Consider the following 13,282-nt stretch of genomic DNA (forward strand, 5'->3'; position numbering starts at 1 on the left):
GTTACGGTGAGAGAATTTGATTACGATGTGACCAGATAATTTTGAAACTAAGAAAAGATTAAATGCTGTGTGTGTGTGTGGGGGGGGTGCATTTAAACATAACTATTAAAGTTTACTAAGTGTGTATGATATTATATTGTAATTCAATAATCTGTTAAGGATTCCTCAATTTGTGTAATTTAAATAAGATAAATAACAGTTCATATCCAGCAGCAGTGTAATACAGACTTCAACTTATTTGCATCTAGGGAGAAAACACACTGTGTTTCCTCAATGGAAGAAATAGCTCCTTGGGGGCATTTCACATTGGAAAAATGGTGCTGGGGGAAAGTTTTAAGCTGCTTCCTCCCCCCATGCTATGGTCCTGATCTGAGTTGGGCCTTTGGACATCTGGGAAGTGCAGAACTTGGCGTGGGAACTATTTTAGGAATTCTCCATATGTTTTGGCTCTAGTGATGTTATTCTGGCTGCCTTTCTAGGAATACTGCACTGCTGAAACCAATAAAGGAAAGTGAGAGGAGCACCCTGCAATTGTAGCATTGTTGGAACATCTCTTTCAAGCAATAGCCTTTGCTTCCTTTAACTCCACGTTGCTGCGAGTTGGCTGGGTTTATTCCATATTGGACAGTGTAAGAAAAGGTAAGGCTCTTTTTATATGCTCTTATTTTGTGCTAACTGACCCATCTTAAAATGAAACTACAGACACTGCAGGGGTTTTTGTGAACAATACATCACCTCTGCACCCCAACCTGGATGGCCCAGGCTAGCCTGATCTTGTCAGATCTCATAAGCTAAGTAGGGTTGGCCCCTGTTAGTACATAGATTGGAGACCACCAAGGAAGTCCAGGGTTGTTATGCAAAGGCAGGCAAGTGCAACCCACCTCCGTTCATCTCTTGCCTTGAAACCCCAACAGGGTCACCATAAGCCAGCTGCTACTTGATGACACTTTCCACCACCACACATCTCCTCTGCAGTTATCATTTCTAGCTAGGAAAACCAATAGCATTCAGGCAGAAGAAGACAAGGCTTTTTATTGTTATTTAGAATGCGAAAATTAAAGGGGAGGAGACCTGTACTTCTTTGTTGCCTCTGGACACCCTGACTGCAGGAGGTGAATGTCAAAGGCTAACTCTGAAGGCCATTTTGTCATGAAGGAATTTGGGGACAAACCCCATCAGGGTAAATTCTGACATATGGTTAGTTAACAAAAGGACTGGTTCAGTAGTACCACATTGTCTGACAGCCGTGAAAGGGATGGACAGGGGTGGTCTTAGCCAGTGGGCAACAGAGGCAGCTTGGGGGGGTGATCAGTCATGGCCCTTCACCCCGAAGGAAAGAGAAGAGCAGCTCCTGCTGCTGCTTCCACCTGCCCCCTCTTGAGCTTTATTTATTCATTTATTCTATATTTATTTATTTATTCTATTTATTTATTCAATCCCCCCCCCGCTCCTTTCCCCACCAAGCACGGCTCAGGGCAGCTTCAGCATCTGGCTTCAGGCCGCATGAGTGGCTCCTTCCTATGTTGCACAGGATGAGGCCCGCCCCTTGCTTGGCTCCAGTGGGGGGGGGGCAGTTATTTGGGGTCTCAATCTGGAGGTTTGCCCAAGGCCTTAGAATCCCTAAGAGTGTCACAGAGCTTTGCTTGCTACTACAACTACTACCTCAGCTGCTGCTGCTATTGTTTTCTGTACTGAAGGAATACAAAAGCAAAACAGCATAATGGGCAGACCAATTAACAATAACAATAAAGAACAAGATAAAAGAAGAATTATATCACGGGCTGTCACACCAATGAAGCAGGGAGGGCAGCATGAGCTTGTGAACTTTTCTGTGTGTACATGTGCCTATCGGGGGGGGGGTGCAGGGAATGTGGAACTGGGGGCCAGGCTCTCCTCCCATCTAACAGGGCACAAGGTGGATGGGCAGAGCAATGCCAGTCATACACAATGCCCTATTAGCTTTTAGTGTTTTAAATGACATACGGTCCCATTCTGCTTCCAATTATTTTTATTTTTCTTCACTATGAATCATTGAGCCATGTGGCCAGGTCCTCTTAAATTCCTTTCAATACTAATTCTTTTTCAACAAGCCTTTAAAGATAAGTCACACAAAATCCCCTGTAAGCCTAATAATATAAATACAAAGCTATCCTTGATAGCTAACACAAGCAGAATATTCTAACTGCATCCTGATGATCTTACTACATAGATTCTCATTTAGTCAGTGGCTTAGTATCAGGAGGCCTCCCTCTATTGATCTTGCCATCTGTAATGAATAAACCTGAAATATTATATATAGCCATTCCTTCCATCTATATACAACCATGCCAAGGTTAATCCTTGTTTGAACTGAGCCTCAGGCAATAAACCCCCGTTAAAGTTCTAAATCTCATTTTGTGTTGCATCCTAAAATTACATCCCCTGCCTCCGAACGAAATTTATACAGTCATTAGTAATACAGCTCTAGGCAGAGCTGACTTCAATGGAGCAGGCCCTTCTTCCTAGGACTCTCCTGATGCAGTCAATATAAACTCTATACCTTGAGTTTCAGTTGGATAACAGAACTCCAAATTCATTGTATCAACTTCTACAATCTCCGCTGATGCCCTTCCAGCTCTGACTGCATTCCTCTCTCAGACCTCCTCTTCCTCTTTTTCCTTTCTTACGGTCTCCTTTCCCTCAGTCCCCTCAGGAAAAAGACTGCTGTTTCATAGGTCAGAGGCAGGGGTTGTTGGGAGGTGTAGTCCGTGAGATGTAAATTTATAATTCTGTAGTCTTAGAATTCCCATTACAATAGTCCGGAGTCTGGGGAGAGCAAGGTTTGGTGAGGGGAGAGGCCTCAGCTGGACATAATGCCATGCAATTCAACCTCCAAAGCAGCCATGTTCTCCGGGCGGGGGGGGGGGCGGCAGATCTCTGTTTTCCGGAGGAGATCAGTTGCAATTCTGGGAGATTTTCAGGTTCCTCCTGAAGGTTGATAACCCTAACCAAAAGAGAGAAGATAGTTTTGTGGGTTCCGACACAGCAGAAAGACTGAGTGTTGACTACCAATCCACCTACCCTTACTGTTCTTCATTACACCGGGGGAGTAAAGAATTTTTCACCCTCTACTTAGGGATGCATGGTACAAATGCTTTGATGGATATTTGCAAAGACCAGGAAAATGTCTAGAGAGACATTTTTTACCCACTAATACAGCCGTGAAAGCTTCAAGCTAAAGACCTCCTTTCTTTAGGTAATTTTACTACATGTGACTGATAGAAATTCTTTCTTTTTTTTCCCCCCCCACCACTAGAATGGAATATAAGAACCTTCTCTTTGGCATCCTTCTTTGCTGCACTTTGCTTACAGCTAGCTGTTCTTACATGATATTTGAGGAAAAGCGGAACACAGAAACTAGTGTGGTGAACAACAAAATGAAGTTCCCAGACCTCCCACCTGTCTCTATAGTAGGTCAGTAAAATCTGCTTTTTGGTAGATTAAAGAGGATGTTATGGCTTCTATTAAAAGCAGCAGTCCCATACTTCTCTCTCTTGGTACTGAGAAATAAAAACAAGCAACATAATGTCCTCAAGTTCTGAATATTCTGATCACTACAACTGGTAACCGAAAAGGTACACTTTCACTCACAAAATCATTCCTTCTGTGGAGGGAGGGACAGTCCATGATTTGGAACTAATCTTGGTCTGACCAGAAATAATGTTTTTATACTGCTTAATATCATAAAGTATTTGATGGTCTTTCCCAGTAAAAATACAAAACTAGGAGTATTTCTACCATTCACATCTATATAAAAACATTAAGCCTTTAAAAGGGGCTATATTATTTATTATTTAAAAGGGACGACGACAGTGTCATAGATGCAACGAACATGAAATTGAGCAAACATCAGAGGACGGCGGAAGACAGGAAGGCCTGGCGTGATCTGGTCCATGGGGTCGCGAAAAGTCAGACTTGACTGTGCGACTGAGCAACAACAAAATATTATTGAGGCCCACTTACAGTGACTATGGGCCTCAATATATATTTGCTTTTTTAGGAGTTGGGTCCAGGTTCCCCACAGTCAGCTCAGGTCATTTGCAGCCAGACAGCAACTGCATGAAATACTATGAAAGGGGGGGGGGACCCATTTGGGCTGTGAACACTCTCGTGGGGGTAGGAAGAGCAGTGGTGGGAGGGTTATTTCCCTGTTTTTGCTGCTTCACATGGAGTATTCTGTGTACATGGAGCAGCAAAAACAGGGAAATAACTCCCCCCAGCCACTCTGCATATGCAGCCTGCAAGCCAGAATTGGCCAGTCCAGGGCTCTTATCCAGGCCACAAGCAACTGGTATGAGGGAGGGAACAGGAGTCTGCTCAGTGGGGTGAGCGGTTGGAGTCACTCTAATCATAACTTCAGTACAGCAGAACAACCTTGTCAGCAGCAATCAAGCAGAACCGCTTCACTTCAGGGGCTGCTGTAGCTGCATCCATGCTGGCTCAGGGTTCCAAGGCAAGGTTACATACCTCTCCACTAAGCCTGCAACTCTGGGGATGCTGTCCCAGGTGGCTGCAGGGATTGGCATTTGCACATGGGGAGGCACAGATGATCCTCTGCCACAGCCTGCTGGCTCAGCAATGCCACCATATTCGCGCTCCCCACACATATGGCAGCATTTTGGCCTATGGAGGGGCATTCTTCAGCAGTTTCTTTCACACATTGAGGGTGTAGTCCTGCCTTTGAGTACATGACTTGGCAGCTGGGCCTCCCTCCACCATGGAGCACCTGGTGGCCATAGGCTGTGGTCTTCTGGTTGCCATCTTCTAGTTGCTCTCACACTTAAGTTGGCCTACTTGGCAACTACTAGATCCCTTCTCCATAATGGCTCCTGTGTTGTACAACAGGAGGATGTGAGTGGGGCACGGTCTTTGAAGTTTTTAGGAGACATGTAAGGCCATTTTGTTTGTGAGGATTTTTTAGCTGTAGGAATTTCTTGGGGAATGGAGATTACTGTGGTTTTATTATATTTTTGTACGTTGGAACTTTAATCCACCCTTTATAAGGGAAAGGCAGGATGTAAATATTTTTACAAACAAATAAATATCTATGAATGTTCAGGAATAATCAGGTCTTCTAAATGCTTGGGAATAAACCACAAGGTAACATAAAAGGCAACTCCGGTGGTTTTCATGGCAAATGCCTTTGTTCTGGACCACTCTTGGCCCAAAATGTTACGTCTCAGTAGTGGTAGGTTCTTTTAAGACCAAAATGGGTGGGACTCTATTCTGCATCCTCCAGGATATCAGAGATGCTCACAAGAGCTGAGAAAGCAGACAAGGTTCAGCATTTGACAAATGGTATTTGCTATCATACTTCTTCTCTAACTGATCCTGTATTGGTCTAGAAGTTAAAATCAGTCTGGAAAAATAACACACAAACTCCAGAAGCCATCTTATGTTGAGTCACGTTATTGGTCTGTCAGGGTCCATATTGTTTACTAAAACCAGCAGTGACTCTCCAGGGTCTCAGGTGAAGGTCTTTCACATCACCTACCACCTGATCTTCAACTGCAAATGCTGGGGATTGAACCTGGGATCCTTGGTATGCAAAACAGACACTCTGCCACTGAGCTGTGATCCTCCCCCTTGCAGTTAAAGATGCAGACCTCCTGGAAAATATGTAACAAAACTCTTACAAAATGAGGTTTCTAGAAAGGCAAAAGAAAAATAAAACAGTTGTGTGATCCAGGTTTGCTTCCTAACTTTAGCCTGTAAACTCCTCCTGGGGGCGAGGGACCTATTTTTGTTCTGTGGATGGGGAGTTGCATGGGTGGCATTATGTAAATGTGTTAAGTCAATACCTTGACAGGGCAGGAAAGTGTCTAATAAATGCAAGTGAGCTTGCTGTATCAGCAGAAAAGCTATACAGCAGAAGAATGGGTGATAACTGATTAAAGGTTGACAGGATTACATGGGGAAAGTTTATTCCTCTTGAGTAATCCTCACTTATAAAGAGCATGTGAGGTAAATCAGGATACAGGCCTACATGAAAAAGAAGCTGGAGGCACAATTAAGAAGATGAAAGGGTGACACCCAAGAACAAAAATCAATGGCAGTGCTGAAACCAGTGCTGATAAAAAGTATGAAGTATTCTTACAGGCCTTTTCAATTATGTTGTCCAGTCTGAAAAAGATAAACCAACAGCACAAAACCCTGCAGTCTGTGTCTTTAAACGCTGGTGTGTGATTATGATTACCCAGGAGAAGATCACTGAGAACAAAATTAGATCCACAGTCTGACAAAGGTTGTCCTGAATTTCTATAAAGTGGGGTTGGGAGTGAGATTGCAGTTTAAGGTGCAGCATGATTGGGGAAGAAGGAAGGGTGGGTTCTTTTCTTACCTTTTCTTCACCAGTTTTTTCCTGCCAAGCGTTAGCTTTCTGAGTGCAGCAAAAATGGTTGGGAAGAAGTACTTCAAGTGGAAGAAAGTGCCAGAAGTGGCACAGATCTAGCAGCCCCTTCCATCTGCCCCAAAAGCCCCTTAAATTCCTCACTGCCATCCTTTAACTAGGGTTTTTATTTTGACATTGGTGTCAAACTACAATCACATTTAGCTTGCCTGAAATGACTGAAATTGGGGTGGGGTGGGGTGTGTGTGTCAGTCCTGAAGTCTTCATTATACCTGATGGAGTGTAAATATGAGTAGTTGGTTTTAGAACTCTAAGGTTCACATTGGTCATAGGGAGTAACAGGCATGTCTGCATTTTCTTCCCTGCCTATCCCAAAAGATTTAACCAAAACATCCAAGAAGATAAGCAGGAAAGAGGCTGAAAAAAAGAAATCTCTGAAGGTGAGTGATCTCCAAATGCCAGCAAGGCCAACATAATTAAGGTCTTTGACAATGAATTATAGGACCTCTCCTTATATTTTAGGTTTCTGTCATTGATATTCATATCTATACTATCATTTGATATCTGGTTTATATCAGGATTCTAAAGGAACTTAGAGCTATAATTTTGTGAAAGTGCTGAGAATTTTTTTTAGAACATACCTACTCCCAGTAATTTGAGGTAATAAGAATCCAAACAAGCCTAAGGTGCTGCTGGTCAATGACGAACTGCTTGAGGAGTCAGGCTTTCCTGGAGGGTGTTCATGCTCCCTGAAGGAACAGGGTCATCGCTTGGGGGAACTGTTGGATCCTGGCCTACACTTGGAGGCCCAGATCGCCTCTGTGGCATGTAATGCCTTTTAGCAGCTTTGTCTGATATGCCACCTACAGTGGTTCCCTGATCTGGCCACAGTGATCCATGCTCTGAGTACATCCAAATTGGGGTACTGTGATGCGCTTTACAGGGGCTGCCTTTCAAAACAGTCCAGAAACTTCATCTCATCCAAAATGCAGCCGCCTGTTCTCTCTTGCCAGTTGTCCATCTCTTTTAGCATCTTGTTTTGCACAGCAGCCAACTAGTTGCCCCTGAAAGTCAACAAACAAGATATAAGAGGTCAAGTCCTTCCCCTGGTTGCCTCCTGGCACTTCAGAAATTTGCAGCCTCTGGATATGGAGGTTCCCCATCGTGAGTAGTAGCCATTGATGGATGTATCATTCTTGAATCTGTCTAATCTTCTTTTAGAGCCATCCATGCCTGTGGTTACCATTATATTGGTTGGTAGTGAATTCCACAATTTAATTACTCAAGTGTGTAAAGAAGTATTTCCTTTTGTCTGTCCTGAATCTATTCTACGTCATTAGGTGGCCCAATTTTGTAGTATTACAGGAAGCAGAGAAAAATCTCTCTCTATCCATTCTCTCCACCCCATGCATAAATGTATAAACCTCTACTGTGTTCCCCCTTTGCTCTCCTTTTTCCAAACTGAAAAATCCCAGACTCTTTAGCCTTTCCTTATATGGAAGGGACTCCATTCCAACCCACAATTAATCATGATTGCCCCCTTGGTTATTTTTACCAGTTCCTCAATACGACAACCAGAACTGTGCACACTGTTCCTAATGAGACCACATTAGAGCTCTCAATTATAATATTGGCCATTTATTCTCAGTACCTTTCCTAATAACCACAGCATGGAGTTTGCCACTTTTTTGCAAGAAAGAGCCACTGATCTGCTTCCCTCCTTTTTTGGAGTTGGTAGGTAGCAGGAAGCCTTTTCAACAGCAGCTGTTGAATGCCTTTTCCATAAATGCTCACCTAGCGTCATATTTGTTGACTTTCTAGCAGTAAGGGAACACCTATTTAGCCTCCCAGGCTTCTAGATGAGATTGTTTGGTTTGGTTTCCTTTCACCTGGCCCTGGAATATTTATTGGATTTTAATTCTGCCTGGTTTGTGGGGGTGGCAGGGGGATGGCGGGAGGTATAGTTTTATTGCTTGTTTTAATATTTTCTTTGCACATGGATTATAATTTTTGCTGCTGTTTTGTATCAGTGCATAAGTTATCATGACTGGTTTGCGATTGCTTTGTGATAACTGTGTTACCTGGTAACAAATGTTCTGGTTAAGGGACAGGAAGTATCATGATTTCCCCCAAGGGCTTCAGAAGGTCAAAGGACTCTTGGGAATGGAGAGGGATGTAATGCAATGGACTGCGGGGGGGGGGGGAATTTGCAGAAATCACCCCTCCCCCTATGCAAGTGCTTCCTCCTTTTACAAAAGAGGGGGGTGATGTTTGCCAATTTCTCTTCAACCTGTAGCTCACTGCACTGCACCCCTGTTTGTTCCTAGGAGTCCTCCATTTTTTAAATTTTATTTTTAACTTTTTATAGAAATAGAGAATAAAGAAAGGGCATAAGGGAAAAGAGAAGAAAATAAAATTACAAAAACACAATACAGAGGGCAATTTTTACAGATATTAAGGACAATCATTGATTTAAAAGTACACTAACAGTGCGTTCAGATGGGGCGTTTCAGCCGGCATAAACTATACCGCTTGGAACCATTGCAGTTTATGCCGGGTGAAACGCGATCACACTTACCTCCTGTCTGCGGAGCCCATCGCTGTATGCCCGTTCACACACAGTGGGCATCGGCGGTTTGTTGTTTTTTAAAAAAACTCAGTTTGTGCATGCGCATAGGCAGCCATCCACACAATGGCGATCTTCGCACATGCGCAAAACACCCCATCCAGAAAAGCATGCCCTGAAGAGAGGACTTACCTTTAAAGTTTAAAAAGCAAACTGGCCTCCCTGAGGTCCCGGATTCCTCTAAAACGTTAAAGAAGAAAATAAAATTACAAAAACACAATACAGAGGGCAATTTTTACAGATATTAAGGACATTGATTTAAAAGTATACTAACAGTGCGTTCAGACGGGGCGTTTCAGCCGGCATAAACTGTACCGCTTGGAACGGTTGCAGTTTATGCCGGGTGAAACGCGATCACACTCACCTCCAGCACATCGCAATATGCCCGTCCACACCTCAGGCACTCAGGAGGGCACATCGGCATTTTTTGTTTTATTTTTACAGAGTTTGCACATCCGCATAGGCAGGCTTCCTTCTAATGAAGCCGCTGGGCTGCCGCTGGGCTCTTGGGGCTCGTGCGCTGTTGTTTTATTGGTTTTTTGACAGCAAATGGAGCCGGGAAGGAGGGAGGGGGGTGAAGAGCACGGGCAAATGAGCCCGGCAGGGAGCCTGGACAGGCAGTCTCCCGGGGAGGAGCTGCCGGCTCCTGCAGGGGAGGCAGCGGAGATCCTTGCACTTGCGTCGCCCCCTCCCACCTCTCCTCCCTCTTTTTTTTTTTGGAAGCCTCGGGCTTCCAAACGTAAGTGGCTCTACAACAGTGGAGAGCGATCAGACGGGGGGGGGGGTAAAACAATTAAAACCGTTGCACTCAGGATACCACCACTTGGGGACCTAGTGGCAGAATACAACGGTTTAAAGCTCTTTGCAACGGTTAGGGACAGAAGGCAGATGTTCACCATGTAAACGCCGGTAAGTACACCGATTCCAACCGGCACCTATACCGTTGTAAATGCCCCATCTGAACGCACCCTAAAAGATGTATAACATGGTAGGTTAATACACCATGTTAACAACCTACTCAAAATCGTCTACTGTTTTCTCATAATGTGTTTCCATTTTTGTCCTATCTTATCAATTATAAAATAAAACACAGATAAATTCTCATTAACTTTCTATATAATTCTAACATAACAGTTTGTTGTAATAAAAACCATGCAAATGAGAATGTTCTTAATATTTCATATAAGAGTTGTCATTTATAAAATAAACCATTCAAATATATAACTACAAAGATTGATTATAGTAAGCATAAAAAGCTCACCAATTGTTCTCAAATTCATATTTCAGTCTCTGATTAATGTAATTTGTCAGTTTTTCCATAACTGTATATTCTTGCATTTTGTCTATCCAATCATCAAGAGCTGGACAACCCTCAATTTTCCATTTCCAACACTATAATTTTTATCTATCTTCTCAATGCCTTTTGAGGTAATATACCAGCAATAAAACATCTTACACCAATTTTCTCTGATTCACTGTGAACTTTGTATCTTTCATCCATAGGTTTTCCCATTGCTGAAATAGAATCTCCTTCCTAAAATACTGTGACCATTTCACCATGCATGTCTTAACTTGTTCTGTTTCTGTGTCATATTGTAATAAAAGTTTGTAAATATGTCCCAAAAGATGTTCAATATTATCTTTTCAAATTCAGCCAAGTTTCTTAGTCTCTCCTTCTACATCAATGAAAGTTGAAGATATGGTAGCCATTGTATCTTTTTTCCTTCTTCATTAATATCTTGCCAAGATTTAATTTTCCCTTGCTTATGATCATATCTTGATATGTTATAAAATCATTATTTTCTCTCTCGGGTTTGTTGTAATAAGCATCTAGTGGTGACCTTATAGGTGATATTGGGGGATATATTCTTATATTAAGTGACCACCAATTTTTCAATAAACTGTCTGATAAGGTGTCCATTACATCTCATTGGGGGTTTTTTAGTGCTTTTCCAGATTTTTAAATCCAAAGATGACTATGTAGACCTTCAGACAAATCTGCTGCTTCCAGTTTCATCACTCTTTCATTCAGGTTTTTGATGCAGTTAGAGATCCGATCCAAGCCAGTTGCTTGATAATACAACTTGATATTAGGAACCTCTTTTTTCCCCATCTTGTAAAACTTTAAATCTAACCCTTGGTTTCTTGCCATTTTATATAAATGTATTTATCTGCCAGTCTTTCAATATCTTGTCATGGATCTCAATTGGGAGCATCTGGAATAAAAAATTAATTTTTGGTAGCATGTTCATTTTTATTATGACAAATTTAACTTAGCCCATCTTTAAAAATCCTTTTGAATTTTCTTCCAAACTGCTTTGTAATTGAAGGATTGTTTCTTTTTCCCTAGACAGTTATTCCCAAATATTTTTTTTTTATAAAAGTGGCAGTGGCAACTACAAGCATGGACAGCTTCAAGAGGGAATTAGATAGACATATGGAGCAGAGGTCCATCAGTGGCTATTAGCCACTAGGTATAGATAGGAACTCTCAGTCTGGGACAAGTGATGCACTGTATTCTTGGTGCTTGGGGGGGGGCAACAGTGGGAGGGCTTCTAGTGTCCTGGCCCCACTGCTGGACCTCCTGATGGCATCTGGTATTTTTGGCCACTGTGTGACAGAGTGTTGGGCTGGATGGGCTGTTGGCCTGATCCAGCATTGGCTTCTCTTATGTTGTTATGTTATGTTCTTATGTTCATTTTGAGGATAAATAAGAATAGTGATAAGTGGCATCCTTGTCTCGTCCCCTTTCCTATCTGGAATCTGTCTGTTGATACCTAGGAGTCCCCTGTGACCCTCAGGAACAGTTGGGGGAATGCAGGAGGAAGGAAGGAGAAGGAACAATCCATTCTGTAAGCTCTTTCAAGTTACTGTTTGTAGTGTCCAACCCTACATGTTTATAGCAGAACAAATAGAAAACTATTTTTGCCTCAGGAGAACTACCCACAGAAAAAAGTAATGTACCTGGCCATATCTCATGTAAAACATTTAATGGGTCAAGAGGTCTAAACCACCATCTTACCTTTCAAAAATGCTGAAGTACACACTTCTGGGATTTCCTAGTCTGACAAAGCAAGTAGGTAAAGATAACTACCATCATGGCAGCAACAGAGGAAATCTGAGTATGCTAATGCAGGACCAGGATTACTATTGGGCTTATTAACCTTTCTTCTCTTTTTGTCTTCCTCAGAAAAAGTCCCAACAGAAAAAGCATCCCCGGCCGAGACCATCACCCCCTCCTAACTGTGTGGCTACCTGGGCAAGTTGCAAACCTCCCTCTCAGCCATGCTGTGACTTCTGTGCCTTCTGCCATTGTCGGCTATTTCAGACAGTCTGCTACTGCCGAGTGGGAAACCCGAACTGTTAAACTAAAACCAGGAATGCCATTGGGACTCTGACTCTCATTAGACCCATTGGTGCATCTTCTAACCCTATTGGTCTCATGCATATTGCAAAAGACGCTAAGCCTTTGAAGCTGACTGGCTTTGGCTCCTTCCACAGCCAAATGAATTATGGGATATATTATATAGGGTTAATGCTGTCATAAACAAGGCCATTCACAGCTATACGAAGTTTGACAAGGAGTGGGAAGGAGGGAGCTAGAGGCTGACAGCCAAAAGAGTATTTACAAGAGAGGTGAAGGTTGCATATGGCAAAGGAATTATGCCTCCCTCCCTTCAGAAAGACATTTTACCACATGTTACAGATTTGAACAAGAAGGTGGACACATGGGCCACTACATAGCTCCAAACAGGCACATTCCTGAAGAGTGGCCATGTTGGTCCATAGCAGTAAAAAGGTAAACAGTTATATGGACAGAAGCAGACAATGCATGGATGCTCTAGCCAGAGTAGAGGCTAAAGCCTATTGCAATTAGCAACCCAGTGGTCCCAGAAATTAACAGTTTCCTGGCTCTGATAATCATGACCATCATACTTCCCTTGGTACAGTGGATGTGTGTGCCGAAAATAACTATTGGACAGTGCCACAGCTTTCAGTGTTCCCTCTGAGTCAGTGTGAGGTAGCTCACAGTTTTTTAGCCTCCAGCTCACACATTTTTGTCTTAGCTCAGGAAGGATGGCTCCAGAGCAAACTATTTTGTATGCTGTAGCCAGATCGCTCACTCACAACTTTAATGCCAGTCGCTCACAAAGAAGAATTTTTTCTCACAAGACTCCACAGCTTAGAGGGAGCATTCACTGTTCTGAATAACATGCTCCTTGAAAGGTATATTGTTTCCTTATTTTAGCTTTTCTGAATTACATGCT

At 42.7% G+C, this 13,282-nt stretch overlaps 1 protein-coding gene across 1 annotated transcript; it reads left to right on the forward strand.

The window, feature by feature from the left end:
- Nucleotides 1–568: 568 nt before the first annotated feature.
- On the forward strand, nucleotides 569–13,014 carry ASIP (agouti signaling protein). The gene is made up of 4 exons (XM_015413402.1): nucleotides 569–639; nucleotides 3,296–3,453; nucleotides 6,767–6,828; nucleotides 12,205–13,014. The coding sequence occupies exons 2-4, from the start codon at nucleotides 3,297–3,299 to the stop codon at nucleotides 12,379–12,381; spliced, it is 396 nt and encodes a 131-aa protein (XP_015268888.1). The 5' UTR covers nucleotides 569–639; nucleotide 3,296; the 3' UTR covers nucleotides 12,382–13,014.
- Nucleotides 13,015–13,282: the final 268 nt, after the last annotated feature.

Source organism: Gekko japonicus, unplaced genomic scaffold (genome assembly GCF_001447785.1).
Source record: "Gekko japonicus isolate JY-2015 unplaced genomic scaffold, Gekko_japonicus_V1.1 scaffold79, whole genome shotgun sequence".
NCBI lineage: Eukaryota > Metazoa > Chordata > Lepidosauria > Squamata > Gekkonidae > Gekko > Gekko japonicus.